The 22,398-nt window shown below is 42.0% G+C and overlaps 1 protein-coding gene across 3 annotated transcripts in view; it reads right to left on the bottom strand.

Annotated features, from left to right (window-relative positions):
- Window positions 1-22,398, bottom strand: part of SPATA16 (spermatogenesis associated 16) — a 92,290-nt gene that overhangs the window by 836 nt on the left and 69,056 nt on the right. For 2 of the 3 annotated variants that reach the window (XM_071752647.1, XM_071752649.1), the window contains exons 9-10: window positions 17,255-17,419; window positions 12,921-13,001 (exon numbers count right to left, since the gene is read on the bottom strand). In XM_071752647.1, the coding sequence (XP_071608748.1) occupies window positions 12,921-13,001; window positions 17,255-17,419 (246 nt within the window). The remainder of the gene's footprint in view (window positions 1-12,920; window positions 13,002-17,254; window positions 17,420-22,398) is intronic. The other variant, XM_071752650.1, reaches the window with a different exon arrangement.

The raw sequence follows: 22,398 nt of genomic DNA, 5'->3' as shown, positions 1-22,398 counted from the left end.
ATAAATAAGTTTTCCTATGAATATAATACACTAGAGAATACAGTAAAAGAATAGATGACCTCAGTGTACCCCAAAATAAAAAATGTAATTATTCTAATAAAGAGCCCATTTCAGATAGACACATCTTCCTTGCATAGGTAATTTCAGAACAACTGCAAAATGTGGATTAATAGGACTGTGTACAGGTATTCTGTAAATACCAGGCATTCAGAATTTTCTGTCTCTATCTGCCCAGGCTTTACCTTTATTCTTGCCTTTTGTCAGCTTTGGAGATTGGCAGCATTTTTGGGAGGTGAAGATGAGAATCATCTCCCTTTGCACCTCAGGACCTAGACCCTGTGCAACACGACCTAAAGACTCAATCTTCCAATTGCATTTTAAGTTGAAATATTTAAAAAATAAATAATAAAAAATTGTAGTTGATCATCCTGAGACCTGTTCAGTGGAGCATTTCTTCTTTGGGCACGACACAGAGCAGCTGACTGGGAGTTGGCCCCAGCCTGGCTTCTTGTTCCATTTATTCCCAGACTTATTCAGCAACATTCCTGTTGCTGAAATGCTCCTCAGCCCTGACCATGGGGTCTGCTCTGCAACATGGCCAGGGTGAGACTCAGGGGGGACTTCATCACTTTTTGAAGGTTGTAGTCAGGTGGGGGTCGGGCTCTTCTCCCAGGCTACCAGGGGCAGGAGGAGAGGGCATGGCCTGAAGCTGCCCCAGGGGAGGTTTAGGTTGGATATCAGGAAGCAATTCCTCACGGAGAGGGTGGTCAGGCATTGGGATGGGCTGCCCAGGGAAGTGGTGGAGTCCCCATCTCTGGAGGTGTTTAAGGAAAGGCTGGATGTGACACTTGGTGCCATGGTCTGGCTGATGTTGTAGTGTTTGGTCACAGGCTGGAGTTGATCTCAGAGGTCTTTTCCAGCCTCAATAATTCTGTGATTCTGAGCTGGGCTTTTTGTAGCACCATGTGTGATGCCATGGAAAAGAGCTTTCTGCCATGCTGGTGAACCTTGCTGGACTCTTGCTCGTGGGCTTCTGATGCTCTGCTGCCAAGAGATGTTTGCAACACGGGCACAGCAAGGCTGGGCCTCTCTGAAGAAAGCCTTGCAGGCCAGCTCTGCTGTGATGTGCTCACCATACACACAGAAGATGAAAGAATCACTGTACTAGCCTTATTTTTAAGAAGCTGAATTAAAAGCTTAGGAAATAACTGATCTGACCAAAAGCACATGGGAAGTGGCAGAAAGAGTGTTCACCAAGAGCCAAGCTCCAGTCCTGGGGCTTAGCCATGCCAAAAGAAACATCAAACCCCCAAGACTCTTCTGCACAGACCAAATTAAACTGCCTACAGAACTTTTTCCTGCAGCTAAAAGGAATCTTTCCCATTTTCAAAGGATAATGGGTCCTGTGTGATGGGTTGGCTGTTGAGTGAGGGCAAAGGGAGCACCAGAAAAGCAATTTTTACAGCAGCTTCTTTTGGACTATCCAGCAGTTCCAGCACTGGTGATGCCACCAGACAGCCCTGGAATGATGCTCCTCCTTTGAACCATGGCTCAGCTGCTCTTGTGCTTTTAGTTTTTATAGAATACCTGTCAGCTCCAGCCTCCAAAATAAGTTCTAATATGGTATATCGGGGTGGAAATAATAGTTGCTTACATAATTGCAATGTTACTGACACAGCTGATGAGCTGATGATGTTATTTGCACAGCAGTGATGGCATTCAAACCCTCACCCACTTACATTTACACTGGATGCTCCCAGCCCTGGCATGATTTAAATTACCATACTAACACAATGAAAATACACTCCCTTGACAAGATAAAGGGGGGGGGGAGGAATGGCTTAAAAATCTCTTTTCGGTGGCTGCAGCCTTCAGGAGTGCTTATTCATGGCTTTTTAGCTTGCACATTCCATTTTAAGAAAGTAAATTGGAAGCATTATGTTCTGTCTTTTTGCCTTGATTTAAAACCTCCCTGTGCCTGCTCTGCTGCTGCCTGATGGTGGGAGCCACCTGCAGGGCTCTTATTGGGAAATGCAAACTTTAAAATCAGAAACTTCACTTTTTTTTTTTTTTTTTTTTTTTAATTATTTTCTTTTTCTTTCTTTCCTTTCTCTTTTTCCTCCCCAGTAACTGTTTAAATAGGAATAGGTGTGGAGGGGAGTAGGTGGAAGGACACAGTTTGTAACCAGCCCAAATGTGCTCAGTGTTAGAGCTGCAGCTGTTGTAGGAAAGTGGATTTGGGAAGAGACTTAGGATTTATTCCCAATAACTGGCCACAGACTGAGGTCAAGGTTGAAGCCTGGGGTTGTATAGCTGAACCCTGCTGTCACTGTAGGCTGCTGCAGCTCCTTAAAGCCTGAAGAGCTCAGTGGGATGTGGCTGATGGCAGAATGAACATCTCTGGTGTTGCCAGTGAGTCCCAGGAGGCTCATTCCAGGTCTGTTCCCAACCTGCAGCCAGATCAACATTTTTGGGTCAGTCCTTTGCACTGGTTGTACTTGGATTATCAGAGGGTGTCCATGTGTGCCACTGCCTGTGCCCTGGAGGTGGTCAGCAGGACCACATCCCACCTGCAGCACCTGTGCTCAGCTCTGAGGAGCTGACCTTGGAGCTGAGCTTGGCATCCTTGGAGAGAAATCCCTGAAATAAGCTCTTGAAGACATAAAACCACACTTCCCCCATCTACCCAACTATACAGTGTCCTTATGGTCTTTCCCTCAAGTGGTCTGAGAACTTACAAAAGATAAATTTGGCTTCAACTTGTTTTTAATCTGCTGCTGTGCCATCTTACTCTCAATATTCCCTGAATATTCGCCTCCCAGCAGTGCAGAGGCACCAGTTCTACTTTGAATCAAAGTCTATTGTTCTGGTCCAGCTAGAAAGCTCCTCAGTGCTTGGCTGACCCTCCATTTGAGTTCTTCCTCATTAACTCCTGTTTTCAGGCTTCTCCTGATCCTGTTTCTTTCACTGAGATTTTTCTTCCTGTCTTCAGTCAGGCCCCTGTGAGCAGCTGGAGGGAGGAGGAAAAAAAAAAAAAAAGGAATGGACAGACCAAAGATCAAATGTAAAGAGGGAAGAAGTAAAAACAAACCATGCCTTTAGAGTAAGTTACATGCTTAGTCCCCAGCATGTCCATGTGGAAGCTATAGGTGCTCTGGGATAAAACTAAGTAGGGAAGTGTAGGGGCCTAAGGATAGAAATGTGAAAACAAACCATGTGCTCAGAGTCTTTGTGTTCTTTATGTTAATATTGCATTTGTTTTACATTGCCCCAAAATTCTCCTTTGTGCAGATTCTTGCACTGATAATATGTTGTAGAAGGTGTCAGTGGTGGAAATGCTTGATCTGGGGAGAGGGAGAACAAAAAACAAGGGAATGAACACTGAGAAAACACTTGGCCTTCTGCAAGAGTACAAGAATTCAGGGCAGAGAGATCTTTAGGCTGGTGGATGAAAAGGAGAAGCAGGACAAGAAAAGCAAAGTTTTTGGGGCCACCTGAAGGACATAATGTTTGTTTGGTTTTGTTTTTGTTTTTTTTTTAATCCAGAGGAATGAATGGGAAGGATGAAAGCTCTTGCCCTCACAGCAAGAAGCTGCTGGCCTTGATGGCCTTTGCTGTGCTGCTGAGACACCAGCACAGAGCTGCAGCACCAACAGATCAGGTCTCTGAAATATTTCACTTCTTTTATTCTCAGAGGAAAACCCAGTGATGGGTGAGGCTGTGTCTGCCTCTCCTCAGTGCCACACACCAAGGCATTTTTCTTCTTGCACAGAGTGAGAAGGTGAAAAGCATAATTAGTGCTATAGAAGTACCTGGGTGGACTCTTAAGTCAATTAGTCTGCTCTGAGTTTGCTGGGGGAAGAAAATGATCAGTGCTTTGTGAACACTGAGGTGCTCAGATCATCCTTAACTGAAATCATTTCACATCATTCTCTAGTGTTGGGCAGGAGCTGGGAATACTGGTACAGTGAGGCAGTGTTTGCAGTGACAACTCTGAGCTCTTAGGGCATCAGGCAGTGACCAGGAGCAGCTGGAGGGATGGACTGCAGAGGGTCTAAACAGGTGATAAAATAGATAGTTTCTTCTTGGCTTAGTATTTGATTCACACCTAAAGGAGATTTTGGAAGTGACATGATATAGATCCACACAAAGCTAAGCAACAGTCCAGGCCTTGTTTGGAGGATATAAAAGTCTTTCTAATCCTGTCTTTTTGTACAAGTTGTCCAGTGATGATTAAAGGGGAGAGAGTGGCTGCTGGGAGTGTTCATCCCTGCTCTCTTGGTGCCATCCTGATGGATTTGTTGGCAGTGGGGAGGGATGTGCAAGCAGCATTCACTGGCTGCAGCTGAATCCTAATCATTGGAAGGTTTTCAGTCATCTGGACTGACCTCCTCCTCAAATCAGTGCTTTGTGCTAAGTTCACATCTCCTTTTTCTGAAAAACTTGCTGCATTTCTGGTGATGTCCAGTCAGTCACATCTGAACTTTCCTGGGTTCATCTGGTTTTGCCCTGGACTACCACAATGCCAGGTGTATTCTTTGCCCTTCCTGTGCACTCGTGGGGATAAGACCTCCCACATATGCTTCCAAATTATGTGATGTGTCCCAGCTACAAGGAGGAAACACTGCAATACAATTCATCATTCACTGTGGCTTTGTCCAAGTCCTGATGGGCCACAGATGTCACAAAACTTGTCAACCTTTGCTGCAAGAGGGCTGTTCCAAGGAACAGATGTCTGTGTTTGATGGCTTGCTGATGATCCAAAGGAAGCTTTGTGGCTTAAGCAAAAATGGGGGAGCTATTCTAGTCACCAGCTAAACTGAAAGCAGACATGACTTTGAAGATTGGCAGGAATTTGAATGCAAATACAAAATATCAGTAATGGTACCTGTTAAACGATTTAGAATTAATTGAGAGAGCCAGGATGCTACCAGGACCAAGCTAGTTCAGGAAAAAAAACTTTGTATAGGACAAAACTGAGCTGAATAAGCAGTGAGCAGACTCTGTAACCCTTAAAATTGTAAAAATATATCTTGAATGGATGCATGTGTATGGAATCTCTATAATGTTTGAACACCCAAACTTCCTAAATCCCAACACAAGTCAGGGGAGTCACTCTCAAAAAAAGAAACAGGTGCTTTTGAAAATAGATGCAAGAGCTATAAATGACATGTGATGGCAAAAAGGATCTTCTGGCATACAGAATCTCTTTTTTGGGAGCTGTTAGTCACAGAAGGCAAATGAGATGCCTTTAGTGCCATGAAATCCCTCTCAACATTTTCCTTTGTCTCCCAGAGCTACTTCCCAAAGCATTCCTTGGGGTACTTGAAGGGCCTCTGAGTAAGTAGGGATGGCTGTGCAGAGTAAGGAGGAAAAGCTGAACCCTTCAAGTCCTGGTCCTTTGGTTATGTTCATTTGCTTGAGGAAAAGCTACTGGTATGTGAATAAAAATGAGACCCCAGTCTGTACTTTTCATTAAGGGCAGTTAGAACAAAGTTTACTGAGTATGTGGTAAAAAAAAAAGCCAAAACTAACAATGAGGTTACTCTGTGTGTGCATGTGAAATGAAGCAGCTCTGAGCTGTGATGGTGGCTTTTGGCAGCCACCCAGCAGCACATGATCTGGGCTGCCACGGGTCAGCCAGAAACATTTCCCTGCATTTGTCTGGAGACGCAGCCCAGCCGACTGCACAACTCTTGCCTAGGACCTGCTTCTGGAAGTGGTTGTGCCTTTGGATGCTGATGCCAAAGAGAAATATGTTGTCCCTCATGCTCTGTGTCTGTGTTTTCACATGCCTTGTTTGTATCTGCTGCCTTTCTTCAAAGGAAGCATCCTGACAGCATTTCCATTGTACAGGAATGGATGTGGTGAAATGCTGGGGGGAAATGCCAGTAGGGTCTCAGCACACGAGCAAAACTCTAATGCTAAAAGAGTCACAGGATTGTTCCAGCTGGAAAAGACCTTTAAGATTATTGAGTCCAACCATTGACCAAGCTCTACCTAGTCCAGTGCTAAACCATGTCCTTCAGGACCACATCTACACATCTTTTAGACACTTCCAGGACTGGCGATTCAGCCACCTCCTTGGGTAGCCTAATCCAGTATTTAATTACCCTTTCAGTGAAGGAGTTTCCTCTAAAATCCAATTTTAACATCCCCTGGTACAACTGGAGACCATTTCCTCTTGCCCTGTTGCTTGTTGAAAAGAGAGGGAGAAGCTTTTGCTTAAGAACAACTGAATAAAAAGAATATTGATGATTGCAGTGAATTACATTTATGAACAGCTTTACAACTCAGATGGCCCTTTTGGAGTTTACAAGCTCTCCTGAAATCACAGCCCAGCACAGTGTTTACTATGAGCAGTCTTGTTGACTCAGGCTATTTTTCACAGCAGTAACAATACCTGGTAACAAGTGTTTATAGGGATGGAGACCTTCTCTGGTAGAGGGCAGCAGGTGAGCAGACTGCTCATTTATAACTGACAGCATGCCTAGCAAAGGCTGGGGAAATGTTTATCTAAATCCTTGCGTGGGGATTGTTAATGCCCAGAATTGTCTGTGATTTAACTGCCAGGCAGCTCCAACCAGCTACGTTATTCCAGGTTTTTTAAGACATTTACTGCTCACTTGCTAGATTTGCTGCTATTCAGAATTATTCTGGTGACTGCGCTCTCTAGCTTGGTGGAATAGACCAAGGCCTTTCTCCTCACAAACCACTCTTTCCCAATGACATTAGGAGTTATTTTGTGTTAGGGATGAAGAATTATAGGTATAAATTATATCTGTTATTAGATATGTATCTATATAAATATGTCCGCTATTAGAAAAAACTAATTTGGCAGAAAAAACCCAACTTCCTGCATCTGCTTCAGATTTGATAAAAACCTCACATGCCTGAAACTTGCTGTTTGGTAGGAATCCCAGCCTCTGTGTTGATCTTGAGTTGCTGATTTAGCTGTGACCAGGAGGTACAGCTGTTTGGAGTGGGGGTCACTAGATAATTCAGTTTTAAATGAGCTGAGGGTGTCTGGAGGGTACCAAATGGTCAGGATGCTTCTCTCAGTGTAGCTGAGGGCCACATGGGCATCTGACTGGGGCATCATTTCTTCTCATGTGTGTGAGGCACAGTGAACCAGAGACTCATAAGAGCAGAATGTATTGGAGTATTGATAACTCCTGAAATGCCATTATCAGCTCTCTCTCACACAAAGAACTCTGTGAAGGCTCTCACACTTTTATTGTCCCTACAGGGGAGCTGAATTTGTTAATGGGACTCTCTGGCTGCCTTCATCTCTGTTGCATGGCCTCAGACTCAGTGGGGCAGATCTCATTGTCTGCTCATGTACCCTCCTGACTTCCTCTGCCTGAAAATTTAACTCAGTGCCAGGTTAGAAACCTCTGCCATGGTTTCTACTTCTGCCTCTCCAGAAGGTGGCTGGTTCGGAGTTAATCCTTTCTGGAATGTCTTAATACATTTCCACTCATCTTAGCATGACACCAGGCTTTGGTCAACTCCAACAAAAATTTTTGCATTTCTAGCTAGTTGCCCTGCCCTTCACTCTCTACCTGAGCCAGTGCCACTGACATTTTCCTTTTGCATTTGCACTTTTCTGAATTCATCACACATAAGATGTTGCACGTTAGGCTTCCACTCCTGTTCCAGAAAATGGGCTTTTCCTATCCTTTCCCCTCCTTTGCTTTCCCCCCTCCCTTTTCACACTGGCTCTGTGTGCTTGTGGCTGCATCACAGCCCCAGGATGAGCAGGAACCAGGAACCAGTTTCCTTCTCATAATTCAGAAGGAGCCAAACTAACTGGAAAGAGAGCATCAAAATGCAACAGCTTTTGAAGGCCACGTGTTGTGAGACCAAGCTCAGCTCCTGATGGCTGTGACATGAGCTTGGGTGACTTTACAAAGTCCTATACATCACGTCACTGTCATGTAGCCAGCACAATGCTATTCAGCAACACGTCCTCTTTCCATCAGCACAGGATGAATCTTCCTCCCTGCTCCTCTGCTTGACCGAAAGCCTGGCAAGTCCATGGCCCTTTTCCATGGCTTGATTTTCAATTAAGAGATAATGTCAGTGGAAGAGCACAGTTCATCAGATAATGTTCTCTGCTGCTGCAGGAGGCAGAGAGGTAGCAAGCTGGGGTCAACTGCTGAAAAGCCATAGGCCTGGCTAAAAGATATCTAATGTGTTAGGCTAATTTTACTTCATTTCATATTCACATATATTAGCCTGGCTCTTGTTATAGACTTATCCTTATGTAAGTTACATCTGTTCTTTTATTCACTCATCCATGTTTGCTCTGCTTTCAGACTGATGAAACAGGCATTCCACTGAGCTCAGCGAATGATGGGCATAATAACTTATCTAAATTGCAAAGTATGTGATGCCCTTGAGGTAAACTCAGATGTGAAGGTTTTATGAAGTGTCTCACATGTGGAAGTGGAGGGAAGTGTTTATTTGCCCACTCCTGTCTATCCTTTGGCTGTTCAAATGATGTTGAGAGGATCCTATGGAACTGCTATGAAAGCCTAGGGGCTAGATGGAGGAGAGAAGTAGAACTACTTTATTATTTTCATAAGGGGAGCAGAGCAATGCTGGCACTTGCACTTATTTGGCTCTCTTCTCTTTGGATGTCAAAAGTTTCTGGCTGATAGGCTCTAAAATATCTATTTATTTAATGAAATGCCTCTCACTTGTAGCAATATTGTGAGGCTTTATTAATGGCTTTACTCTCGTGAGACTGGAAAGTAATCTCTTTTTATTTATTTTTTTTCTCTTACAAGACTGCAATGAAGCAACGGCTCTGGAGAGGCAAGGAGGAGCCTTCCTGCTACCCTATGTTTCTGAGAGCCTCTAAACCCTTCTGTCAGTCTGTAGCTGCTTTAGAGGTCTGCAGTGGCCATCCAGACACCTGGTTCTTTAACCTACTCAAGGCCAGCAGTCATGTTCATCTCAGATTTCACTTATGTTGTGTACAACTCTGTCAAGAAAAAGCTTGTCAGTAATGGCCAGACCTGGCCCCAGCTTATTTAAGACCCAGCTGCTGGACTGAGTTGAATTATCAGGTGAGTTCCCCTTAGTTTCCTGCTCACTGATGCTGATCCTTGTGCACTGGAGCTCATTGCTCAAATGGTTGGGCTAAGTCAGTCTCTATAATAAATTTAAATGCAATTTAAATTATGAAGAGAATTTACTCTTAAGAACCCAGTAAGCAAAAATCCATTTCTAGCACTGTTTACTGGTGAAGACTTAAACCTCTGTGAAAGGGGAGGTCTGATGCTCTTCCCATAAAATTTCTTATTAACTGTTTTAGGAAGGTTTCCCATTCATGGAGGTGACTCCAGAGAAATGCTGATGATATTTAATATTTATGTGATATTTAAGCTCCTTCATGACTCAAGTGATAGCATAATTTGGACAGAGCCAGTAATTAATAAAAAAGGCCCTTAGCCCCAGTATGGTGGCTTGAGTACTCTCTGAGCCCAGCAGCCTGGCCACCAGCAAGGTCCACTGGGAAATATCTCACAAGTTTAACAAAAAAAAAATTTTAGGAAAATGTTCCTGAGGTAGACTGGGACTCAGTACTTTTGTTAATTACTTGGAAAGTCTTAGATCCAGCTGTATCTTTCCCCAAATTTCTAATACAAAGCTCACATTTTACCCAGGAAGCATAAATGCAAGACAAGTATCAGTAAAATTCTGGAGAATGGGGACTTTGAGAGACTGACCCAGCCTGCTTTTCTTGCCTCTGAGGCATTCTTCATGGATATCCTCTGTAGGAGGAAATTTCTTAATCTCCCAAGGTTATCTCCTGAGTCCTCTCTCCTTGTGGAGCCTGCTAATGCCAAGAAAGGTATCTTCTGTGCAGTGATGTTCTCTTGCCTCCAGCTAATTATGAGGTCATTTTTCATTTCTTTGTATTTGAAGCTTCCAAAAATAATTAGCTCGTTTGATAAATTAGTTCTCTTAAAAACATAAATTTGTCAGTGAATTAGATGAGCAGCACAGCACCCAAACCACTTGAAGCTATTACCACTTCATCACTCCTGTAAACTCAAAATGGCCCAGATTAACTTCAAACTAATTTGATAAGCCCTCCACTGTGACAAAAGGAGAAGTGTTTGGGTGTCATTCTTTGTGCCCTCCCATGTATGATTTCAGCCTGAATGAATTTTTTTATGGCTGAGTCTGGAATATAAAACTCTACAAAGTGTGGTTTGTAATGGCAGCTCTGACAGACCCTTGAACCATTTGGAAAATGGACACTGCTGTCATTCTGCTGCATTAGAGAAAAATCCTGAGTGCCTTCATTAGGTGCAGCAGTTTCTGTTGCAAAAGCCCAACTTGTGTGGTGGTAGCTGTTGGTGTTCCAGAGGTTTGAATTTATAGATGATTGTATAAACTCTATGTTCTTTTTAGCTTTCCAACATATGTAAATTAATTCCATAGCAAAAATACAACCTAACTACCTTGTAAGTGTGGGTGAAGGTTCCTTGTAGGCTTCTACAATCACCATCATGCAATGAGCAAACTAAGAAATAAACTTTTCCAAATGGTTCAAGCTCAACTGGCATACTCTAATCTCCACCACATTGATTTTTAATTGTCAGATTTAATCCTCCTTCTTAAATAAAGTTTTGAATTATTTAACCTAGTGTAACATTCTTAATTAGAGCTGATTTGAAAAACCCCATCCCAGCTCCCCGAGTGTTTTCCTGTCTCCTCCATTAAAGAAGAGTTTATTTCCTAAGAACCTGCTGAATATGTTGAAATTAACTTTTGGGGAAAAGTGACGTAGAAAAGAAGCATTTGGTGATGCTCTTCATTACTTGGTTTAGATATAATACAGAAAAATATTTTTGTATTATGGAACAAACAGTAAGTTCCACTTGGAGCAAGATGCCTGGGAAGTGAAATGCAAAGATATGCTCAGAATGCAAGCAGTCTTGAAGGACCAAGTTTCAAAATGGCAGAGAGCAGATCCAGTAAATTTGATTCCCAGAGACTGATTTATGTACAGATTCATGTGGCATAATATAGATATCAGTCCATTTTTAAATGTTAGCTTGATTTCCATTAAGATTATAATGAACGTAGAAGTATCCAGAGACATATAAAGCACCTACATAGATACCTATGAATTACATTGAAAGAAAACACTTTGTTCTACTGAGTTTACAGTGAAATATTAGCCAATGTCTGTTGAAATATATAGGAATATTTTTGGTAGCACCAACAAACTTTTAATGAGCCTTTAATAAATATTTTGGTACCTGGGCACTTGGTCTAACTTCCAGTCATGAGTTTCTCAGAAGCCTCTGAACTGTGGTCATTGAGAGTTGTGCAGATCAGGATGGTTATTCAAGCAACTGACTGTGGATTAAAATCTTGACTTTTGGAAAAACTTTGGAGAACTGTATTTGATATTTAAACTTATTGTCTGAAAATGGAATGGATAAGTGCTAGAGAAATGCAGAGACCAGGTTATTTGTAAATAGGTCATTGGCTCTTTGCATTCATCTTGTTATCAGCATTTATATATGGCAGGGAATATGTCTATCCTTGTATAAATTTATGTAACTGCATCTCAGATGTAGTGTTTGTTACAAAAGATTCTCATGGGATCTGTAGGCAGGTGTGAGAGTTTAGAGACTGTCCTGGTGCAATGTAAAAATAGTATGAATATTTACCCCCTGTTTTGCTTCAGGAATGTTGGAAAGGGATGAAACCCAGCCTGTCTATAATTTTGGACATTTAGGTTTTGGTTACTTGCTGAAAACATTTTGTACTTGGAAAACTTTTTATTAAGAACCACTGATCTGACAGCTAACGGGGGCTGTACACCTACACAGACTTTCTCTCAGAGGAGATGTCTTCTGGAATTTTAATTCAAATCCCTTGGATATATGGACTCTGAAAGTACCTTGACCCTCCACCCTTGTCATTTGTTTTAGACTTTTGTCTTATTTGCTTATCCTGATCACACTGACTCTGAGCAGCAGAGGTTTGGGTGTTCAGTCTCTTCCCTGAGGTCTGTCTGCAAACCCTAAATCCCAAAGAGGGACAATTTCCAGTCTCACCCCGTCAGAAATTCAAACCTTTTGTTTTCTAACCTCCCACTGCAGCCTTGATGCAGGAGGAGCATGGTTCTGTCTGGGATCTGATGGACCCAGACATGGGATAAAGCCAATGCTTTTAACCATGAGCAACATTTTCCCTTCCTGGTGATTTGTTGCTCTCCTTTTCTTTAGCAGTGGCTGGATGTTGGGGGTGTCCAATGCCCAAAGCTGTGATTTCCTCTGCTTTGAAAGGCTTTGTAAAAATCTAAGATGCTCCTATGAGATCCCATCCTGTCCTGTTATTCATTAAGTCAGGTCAGATTCATCTAGACAGAAAACCAACACAAGAAAGCTCCCTGCATTTCCCAAATCCTTTAAGAATTAAATTGACCACTTGCTGTGCAGAGACTCCAAAAGGCATTTACATGGCTCTTACCTCTTGCATCACCAAAGCCTTATTTGAGCTCCACGGAGGGACCTCGTTTGTTGGGCTGAATTTTATTCCCTAACAAGTCCCCCTTCCACACCCAATTAGTGCAGTGCCCCGTATGAAAAAGAGAGAAGTATAATTATCAGCCAAAAATGAGTTATTCAGGTTTCTGATGGTTTTGTTGGTTTGTTTTTAAATTTGATAACCACATGAGAATATTAACACAGGCAAAGATCAACCAGAGGGGCTAAACCAAATAATAAATCTCCATTTCTTGGCTAGTGCCTAAGATTTCACAATTCAAGACAGAGTCAGGTATCAGATGGCACCTTTTCTACCTTTTCAGCAGATATGACTCAGGTGGACACTTCCTCCCCAAGGAGCAGTGTACTTTACTGCCCTTTGCTGCAGGTTTTTACCTTCTGAATTTCATTCCACACACGTCCTTTATCTCTTCTTCCTTCAAGGGTGTCCACGGCATCTGCCATTAGTGATTGCAGCTGTGGCACCAAGATAAAAATTATCAGTGTGGAATTCACACAGAAATAACTTCCCTAAATACACAGATTAAAACCTAATTAAAAAATCATTTGTACGCTGATGATTTTATTACTCATCTTGCACACAATGGGCACTGCCACCTCATTTCTGCTTCTGCCATTGCACGGTATTATTGTGGATATAAAATACTTGACAATGGGATAAAAATCCTTTGGAAAATTTGTATTTCAGCCTAGAAGTTTTTAACGCAGTAAATTTTTATACTTAGTAAAGGAAGACTTGGGTTGGAGAGAATAAAGTATCTTTCATTCTTTGGCAATCTGGGATATTGTGCTGTACATGAATGCTTTTTACTATTTTCTCCCAAGGCTAATCTATCAGAATTTAAGGCAGCATGTAGAACCTCACAAGAAGACAACTCAAAAGCTGAGATGCTTTTACTGTAGCTGGGAGTATCTAGCTCACTTTCCCTGCTTTTGCTATCTTTTTTTCTTTGCCAGACTCTTCCTTCTCCCCAACATTCAGCATAAAATCAAGGTTGGCAATTTCTGCTGTAAACTATAGAAAGAAGCTGTAGGAAATTACTTGCTAATCAGAGTTAGAGGGAAGGCTAAGATTTAGGTCAGTTTTACTATTTCCTAACTCCAGTCCCTTTCCAGGTTCTCCTTCTGTGAGCAGCCAATGGCATCAGCATTTGGGAAAAACTTGTATTTAATATGGGTGATTCTGCTGTGCTCTATTAAGTCTATTCCAGATGTTTAGCTTGTTAAAGTGAACTCAAACAATAGTTTCTGGTGTCCCTTCCCCAGTTTATTTTTGATTACAAGTAATTGGACAATATCAGCATCCATAAATAAACAGTATCATCTTTCTAGACCTAGATGGGCAGCAGTTGATGAAATTTAAACCATCAGTCTTTAGGCTGATTTGTAAAAGATACAAAAATGCTGCCTTGAGATTCAAGGAGCAGATCTGGATTTCTGTACCCTGGCAAAGCTGACCTTCACATTCAGGCTTTTGAAGTTAAAAGTTTTACTCTGTGTCCTAACACCGGGTAAAGGAGGCAGGAATCTTTTTTTGAATCTCTAAGTAGCTTTGCTATGCTTGGTTCCAGCCTCCTTTCCCTGTGCTTGTGCAGCCATGAAGTTGAATCTTGTCGGTTCAAATATTTGATGAAATGCATATATATATATATATATATTTTTTTTTTTTTTTAAATAGGTCAGTGTTCTTGAAAAACAAAACTGCAGATTTTTGTCTCTGGTTCTGAGTCAAGAACCTGTCAGGAATTTTCCATCACAATATTTTTATGACATATAATCTCCTGCAATGAATCCAGAATAGACACAGCCTAGAGATTAAGGGTATTAAGGGCAGAATGGGTAAAGCAGAGATCCTGTGTCAAACCAGGCAGGGGAGGAACTGGTCAGGGGAGTTGGGGATTTCTCCATGCTTTTTTATGAGTGATTCTCTCTGAAGAAGTGGTTAAACAGCTGCCAGAGCAGGGCCCAGGACATCAGAACATCACCCTCAAGGGTCCACTCTAAGCTGGGGACCTCACTGCTTTGGGCAAGAAATGAAAGCAAGAAACTTTTCCAATTTAAGTCTCACTGATATCAATAGATCCCAGTGAAAAGTGCCCAGCATGTGCTCTAGTTTTTAGCACCCAAAGTTTTTCACCAGCTTTGTTGGCAGAGAAAATGTGCATGCTACAGGAGTGAGCAGTTGGCAAACCAAAGTGATTCTCCCAAAGCTGATCTTTTTTGGAAAATCCCCTCCAAGGAAAAATGCTGTATGTAAAAAGATCTCTTGTCCTCATTTGATTTTAAATTGAAATAGATTTCTGCTCTTTAAACAAGCTCTCATCTTGATACATGATGTACAAATGTGGTGACACTGAAATCATAAACCATGGAAAGATTTTCTGCAGGGTTTTTCCCCACTTATAGTCTACTGTTCAAGCTAAAGGAAATCTTTATTTTCCCAGGTCTTTAAATAAATACTGATCTCAACAGTTGAGGTTCTCTGTGCTGTAGATTAGGAGCCCATTTATTTAGTTACAGGGAGCCATTTGCACAGAGGAGTTTGTAACTGATGTGCCTTTGGGATCCTTGCTGTATCAGTGCAAATTGCACTATTATAAATTCAGTGTGTTTTAAACTTTATGCAACTTAGACTGTATGTGATAATAAACATTTGGCTTCCTTAGCATTTTCTAACTCACACAATTTAACTGCCTTTCTTGGTCATAAAGTCTTATCTCAGTTTTACCAGTGGAAAGTCAAAATGACCTCCGAGGAATCACTTTAAATTTTTATTAGTACAACTGAGATTAGAATTTGGCCAGCTCAGTTTTCTTTAAGGAAAACATTTAGGTATCTCTTAGAAATGTTTCTGAGGAGTGAGAAGGACATGGAGTCAGCGTGGGTGCTGGGATGCTGAGCCCAGGGACATGGGGAGCTGCACTGGGAGCATCCATTGGGAGCTGCTGGATCACACCAGTACAGCCCAGTCCTGCAAAGATTTCATCCTGCCTGGACCCTGGTGAAATGAAGAGGGAGGCAGAGAAGCTGAGCAAATGAGGATCTTCCACTCACTCACTGGAAGGTTTGAGTGTGCAGTGGTGGGCAGCAGTGTTCTGTGCTGGATGCAGCTGGGATGTGGTGGGGAAATGGTCCCTACTGGTGTAAGAGAAGCTTGTGCCATGTGGGTTCGTGCCACCAGGAAAGGTGAAGCCACTCAGCAAATTCTTGCTTGCAGTCTTGTGCCTCAACACTGGGGTGTCTGATGTTTACTGAAATATTCCAGCAAGAAAGCATCCGAGCTTCCATTTGCTCACTGAGACTGAGGATATATTTTTCAGGATGGAAGGACAAAGAAAAATAAATGAATGCTGACTTAATACATTTTAATGCTCTGGACATGATGGCTGGTAGAGATTGCCTGCCTTTATTCTTGCAAAAAACATTTTTACCTTGGGCTCAGTAAACAAAGGATATGCCTTTCACTGAAAGATTTACAATCTGTCACTCAAACCTCCTGGCACAGACCCTCATTGTGCCCATTCCTACTGCCAGAGACTGGAGATTTTTGTCTCGGGTGGCCTAGAGCCTCCCCAAAAAATCTTTCCAGGGAGGTCAGGCTTATAATTACTACATGACAAGATACAGGCAACAGAGTAATAGCCCGTGCCTAACGTGTGATGTACTGAAAATATTGTACCCTGGAGAAAAACCTATCACTGGAACACGTACCAATAACTCAGGACCCTTTAGTCAGCCTTGAAATGTGGGGCTGCTGAAGTTTAATACCAGAAAACTTGCATCAAAAGGAGAATGTCTTTTAATAACACAGTTTCTTTGCAGTGTCATTTTCCCCTTATCTCGAGCCCAGACTTCAAAGCCTGGCAACCACCTCCTGCAGTTGCAGGCCACTGCTCCTCTCCCCCTAAAGCAAGCTGTGTGAAGCTTTAATTCTACAGAGCTTAGGAGCTTTGCTGGGCTGCAAACAAATGTCAAGGGATGGGCTTTGGGAAGACCAAGAGTTTTCAGTGAACCAAAGATGGATCATTGAAATTGGACTGCATTTTAATGTAGAGTGACTTTTTTTTCTTCTCTACTGCCAGAATGGAATGTTTGAAATTTGCATGTATGTGAGCTCCCTGCCCCAGCAGCCTGGTGGAAGAGTAATCATAAGGTACTTTTTGATTGCAGGTTATCTATGTGCTATCAAACTATTAAAGACTCCAGTCATGCAACAGCCCCGCTAGCATCACTGCCCTCGTTTTACAAAGGCAAAACAAAGGCTTAGCAGGTAGCTGGGTTTATCCAGAGACAGGGAATAAGCTGTAGATGGAGCCAGGAAAGGAAAAAATGTTCTCTTTTTTCCCCTCTCTCCTCAGCTTTAACTAGATTCGGCCTGGTTTTGCTGCAGGTGGTTCCTGATGTCAGATATCTCAAAGTAGCATGATCTGAATAATTGCAATCATTTCTCCAGACTGACTTGGGGAGGTTTGGGGGAAAACAAGATGTTTTAAAAATATGCCTCCAGATGAGTCATGCTGGTTCTATAAAAGTCATCCTTGCAGGTGATTAGCACCTCCTCTGACAAAGCACTGCAGTTGGATTTTAAAACTCCTCCAGGTCTCCACATCCCCAAAATTACTTCAGAGCCCATTGCTGTGCCCCAGCCCTTCCATCCTTGCCTGCCTGCATCTAAAGGCCAAACAAAAGATTAGAAATAAAGTAGTTACCAGTCTGGCATCCTTCTTTCCAATGTCCTGCAGGTAGGGAAGGGTTGCTAGCTCAGCCAGTGCTTGATTAATCACTTGGGACTGTTCCTCAACCCTCTGCATGCGGCCGAGGAGGCTGGCGTGGTGCAGCTTCTCCATCCCACGGGAGCAGGCACAGTGAGCATCCTGGGGGCTCAGCAAGAGCAAGGGGGTTAGAGGAGAGCTGTAGAAAACACATTTATGGTTGGAGTGCCATGCCTCGAGGCTTATCAGCCTATGGATTTGTGCTGGTAATGCTTAGAAGTAAGATGGCATCCAGCACCTTTAAGATAATGCTGCTGACGTTCTCTGTAGAGGGGAAAAAAAATAAAAGGATTTCTTTCCACAGTCTATTAGGACTAGAGAAATAAATATGTAGTCGTATTTAGGTGAAGGGGAGACAGCAGATAAACATGAATGCAATTTTCTCATTTGGAAATGGCTTTCCCAGAATCCCCTCTGTTAAATATTATCTGACTTTTTGAGATTGCTTTTAAAGTTTCAGTGAAGAGGTTGAGGAAGCCGTGCAGCTTCTGTTTGTTTGCAGCCTAGGCAAATCCATAGTTTTCAAATATATAACCTTGAGGGACTCAAACCTGCAGAGGTGGTCCCTGATCCTCCAGGCACATGGTAAATTTTAAGCATGTGAATACAGAAACTCAGCCAAGTGCTTGCATAAAATCTCAACACCTGCTGAAGTGTTTGATGGATGGCAGCCTTACCACCATATTTTCAAAAGTATTCTGATGCCAAAAATGCAAATAAGGACTCTCCTGAGATTTTTCAAAAGCAATTTGGCCCAGATTCCCAATGAGATGTAGCCATTGCCTATGTGAATGCTCAGCCCTTCCGAGTCAAATTTCCATTCATCTAATCAGGCTTTTGAATGTATTTAAGTGCCTGAAATTCCAAGAATTGGCATTGATTTTCAAAACCACTTCCAGTATTTTTAGCAGACCTTTGTTCTGGCAGTTGCATATGGTGGCAGTGCTGATGCTGCCATTCATGTCCACTTCCAGGTAGGTGATTTTAAGTCCCATCATATATTGAACAGGGTGGATGGAAAGTTCTGAATGACATATATTTTTCATTAATGGGTGTCCTCTTTATAAAATGAACTTCTTTTGGTGAAAAAATTTCATCTTTTAGTTAGATGTGGATTTTAGGTTTGCAGAGATTTGCACTCAAGTATCAAGTGTTAGAAAAATGACTGTCAACAGATTTCTATCAAATCGAAAATTTTGATAATATTTTTCTTTCTATATACCTTACAAGAATAATGCTGGAAAAAAATGGTAATTTTTTTTAACCACAAATAATTCTAGTGTGGTTAATTTTATCCCTTTCAATATAATACCCAATGTAACTGCAAAATAGTATAAAAATGCTGCACTGCAGACTAATGGCAGGAATGCAGCCATGATCTGGGAGCTCCAGATAGGAGAGGAACTGGAAAAGAAAGAGCTGAGCCAATGAACTGGTATTTCCATTAGCTGAAGGAGAGAATCAGGCACTGCTCAGGGAAAAGGAGCTCTGGTCAGCAGTTCTCTGGAGTATTGCAGAGAGCTCCAGTCAGCTGTGTTTGGAGAGGTTCATTTAAACCCAAGAATCATGGGGCAGAGAAGCCAGCCTGGTAGGAGATACCTCTTTTGAGAGAAGTGTGGTTTGATTAGTCTGTTAATGAAAATGCCAAGAGCTTATTATTTTTCTCAATAAATATGATGCCAGGCTAAATTCTGAAGGGAGCAAACGACTGGAAAGGGAAGGAGAGATAAAAGACAATGATAACAGAAGGACCATTGTGTATAAATAGGTTTGAGTAAGACTGGGGTGGCAATTAAGCTGCTTATAATTCTTGTTGAAGGTCTGCAGTGTGTTTCAGCTAGAGCAGAAAAGGCAGAAAGCCCAACTAGTTCAAAGAGGGATTTTACTCAATTTATGAACAGGATATTACATGGCACAAAGGTGTATAATAGCAGAGGTGATTTGACTTGTGGAGTCAGGAGAGCCCTTCCAGACCTACCTGCTCATGAATTTTTGCTGACCCACCTCTAAGAAGGGAGATCAGGGCAACCTTCTTACAAACTATTTTTATTGCATGAAGAGCTCTTTTCTAGGGACCCGACCTTGAATTAGGAGGAGACATCAGCTAGAAAAAAATAAAATCTCTGTGGTCTCTGATATGTGAAATTGTAAGTCTGATAGAGTCTGGTCAGCATGGCACTAAATCCAGCAAGAAGATAGAGTCACATCAGCACCTGATCACTAGGGTTTGAAAGCTGTGTCCCCCAGGTATAGCACTGTGCATTAAAATAAGGCAAAGCAATCAGTTAATGAGAGCTCTTGCCAACATGAAATAGTCTCACAACTTCTTAGATGCAGTAAATGTTTTTTCCTGTTATTCCTGAAATCCGACCAAAACCTTTTTGTGTGAGCACTGAGAAATGAATGTGTTGAGCCATCAGCTAAGAGAGCAGGTGAAAATCCTCTCTCTGTGTCTGTTGGGGGCTTCTCCAATGATTAAGAAAGTCAAGGCAAAGAGCAAACAATTTTTTCTCTCCTTGAATCTCCAGAAAAATCTGAGAGCATGCCACGTACCTATGGAAAACAAATCGGGCATCTGAGGCAAGAGGCACTCCCTGGACATCGCAATGCTGTGTCAGTCTGTAGGAGGTTGGGAGTAAATAAATAAAAAAATAATGGACAGCAGGGGCACTTTTGGAAGGGATTAGAGGAGGCTGAACATCATCAGAGGTGGCTTTTCGGTGACAATGAAAAATGCAGAGAGAGAAAGTGAATAACTGCTGCTGGCAGGAGGAAAAAATTCCATGGAGAGCTGAACCACATGATGAGAATTACATGAACTGTAGCAGAATGCAAGGGGCTACTAAGCTGAAGGAAAAAGCATAATAAAGTGGCCAAGGAATAAGATGAAACCAGCTCAGGTAGGCACATGGAAGATTAGGTAAAGAGCAAACTTAGATGGAGACTTCAGTTGTCTCCTTTAACAAAGAGAAGATGCAGATCTTCCAGCAATCAGGTAGCAAAGGAACCAAGAAATGCAGTGTATGGAGTCAGAGGTACATCCTGGTTTATCATGAAGTAACATATTAAGACAGGAAATTATTGTATTTTGATGCTGTTACTTTCTAGATGGGCCTCATCCCTATTGTCTGGTATTCCAAGCAAAATTTAAAGAAAAACAGTAAAATTAAGCAATTGATGGACTTCTTATTGAAGAGTGTATTCTTAAAGGGCAGTCTTGCCTGGGTCAGGGGTTCGTCTGAGAGAGAGGGGTTATCCCCAGAGATCTCTTTGAAGACCTTCTAGGAGAGAACAAAGATCCTGATGCTTGAGGATCAGCCCTGGGATATCTTCAGTCCTCTGACCCTGGGATGAAAATGTAGCTGCAAAAAGCAGGTCAGCCTGTTCTGGATGGAGCTTATCTGCTATTGCTCTACACCCAGCACAACCAACCAGAGATAGAACAGACTTTAATACAAAAAGGAGTTGGGGAGCATGTGAGAGGAGTGATTCATGTGTCCTTATGTCTTTTAAGAATTTTGGGATGCTCTTCCCCCCTTATACTTTTCTCTATACTCTAGAAAGGGGTCAGACCTTATGCCACTTCCATTTATAAATGAAGTTTAATTGCTGAGTGCTAGGAGTGCTACTGAAAAAGAAAAGCCAAGTGGCTGGTCAGCCTGGATTTAAAGCAGGATCTGTCATATCCAGTACACGTGGCATGTTTAACTATCAGCTTTAAGAGCAGCACTTTGCAAAAGCCTGGAATGCCCCCAGTAGTTCTTCTTTTCTACTGTGAAGTCTTTACCACTATTATTCAGCTCAAAAGCTGAATGAAGTTATGCCTTGCAAGCAGCTCTGTAATGTATTGCAATAACAAGCAGAAAAACAAAATCCATCACAATGTGTCTTTAATGCCCTTGGTATCCTCCTGAAAATATGTACACTGAAATCTGGATGTAGTAAACACTTTTCCTCTGATTAAAAAAATAGACAACAAAACAGTGAGCTATGTAAATGCCCACACCATGCTGTGAATCATATGGTAGCTTTTGTTCACCTTTATAATATGAGCAGCCTAATAAGCCCCTCTGGCTACTGTTTCTCCTTTTTTTTAGCAGCATCATGTGGCACTGACATGGGACACAGGACGTTGACAGGAGACAGGCAAGCTGGGTGTGTACAAAGCAGCAGAAATTAGCCCAGTGAAGTCACTTGATAGAACAACAACTTGTCACTGCTGGTAATCTGGGATGGAATATGAGTAGCTGAAGGTCTGACTGATCCACATATATTTATTTTTTTTCAAGGCACATACAATAAGCTTTGTGTCATGATACATATTTCTGGGTGGATGAGGCTTATGGCATTTCCCCACCAGCAGCAGATGCTGCTGCACAGGGACCAGACTGTGACATCCTCATTGAAATGCCTCTTGCTATACAATGCACAGATGTCCCCTTGATTTAAATGGCACTGGCTGCTCTTCATGCAGAAGAGGGGACAATAGAAAATGCTCTGCTTTTAATGCCTTACCAACAGTGGTGCCTCTATAAATGATATAATCCACCTGAGGTTGTGGAGCTGCAGAACTGAGGTGGCAGAATTTACTTAATATTAAGTGTTGCTATGGCTTAATAAGCTCTACTTTAGCACTGAGAATTTTTTGTTAAAAAAAAAAAAAAATCTGATTAGGACAGGAATTTGGGGTTGTGTCTTTGCATCTGCAACTGCAGAAGAGGGCAAAAAGTAATGTTCTATTAAAAACAAATGTAAAGGAAGCTGTTAAGCTAGAGTCTGTACCTGAAAGTTGTCTTCCAGAGGTTTTTAATTTAGTTTGTATGTGATGGAATCATATTTCTGGCTTGAAGAAAATTTTGGAATACTTTCAAGGAAGCAAAAGTGGCCAAATCTCTGCCAGGCTCATAAAGAGATTTTAATCACCAGTAGCAGAGCACTCCTGGCTCTGTGCCTATCTGTATTATCAGGTATAATTGGCTTTGTCATTTGCTCTTTGGGTCAGAGGTTCTGTCTTGCCTGGATCTCTCAATGCCATGAAAACTGAAGGGAAAGTGTAAATGTTCCCACCAGCAGTGGATGTG

This window comes from Heliangelus exortis, chromosome 9 (genome assembly GCF_036169615.1).
Source record: "Heliangelus exortis chromosome 9, bHelExo1.hap1, whole genome shotgun sequence".
NCBI classification, from domain to species: domain Eukaryota; kingdom Metazoa; phylum Chordata; class Aves; order Apodiformes; family Trochilidae; genus Heliangelus; species Heliangelus exortis.
The sequence above is the reverse complement of the archived record's forward strand: the minus strand, read 5'-3'. Positions and strand labels throughout refer to the sequence as shown.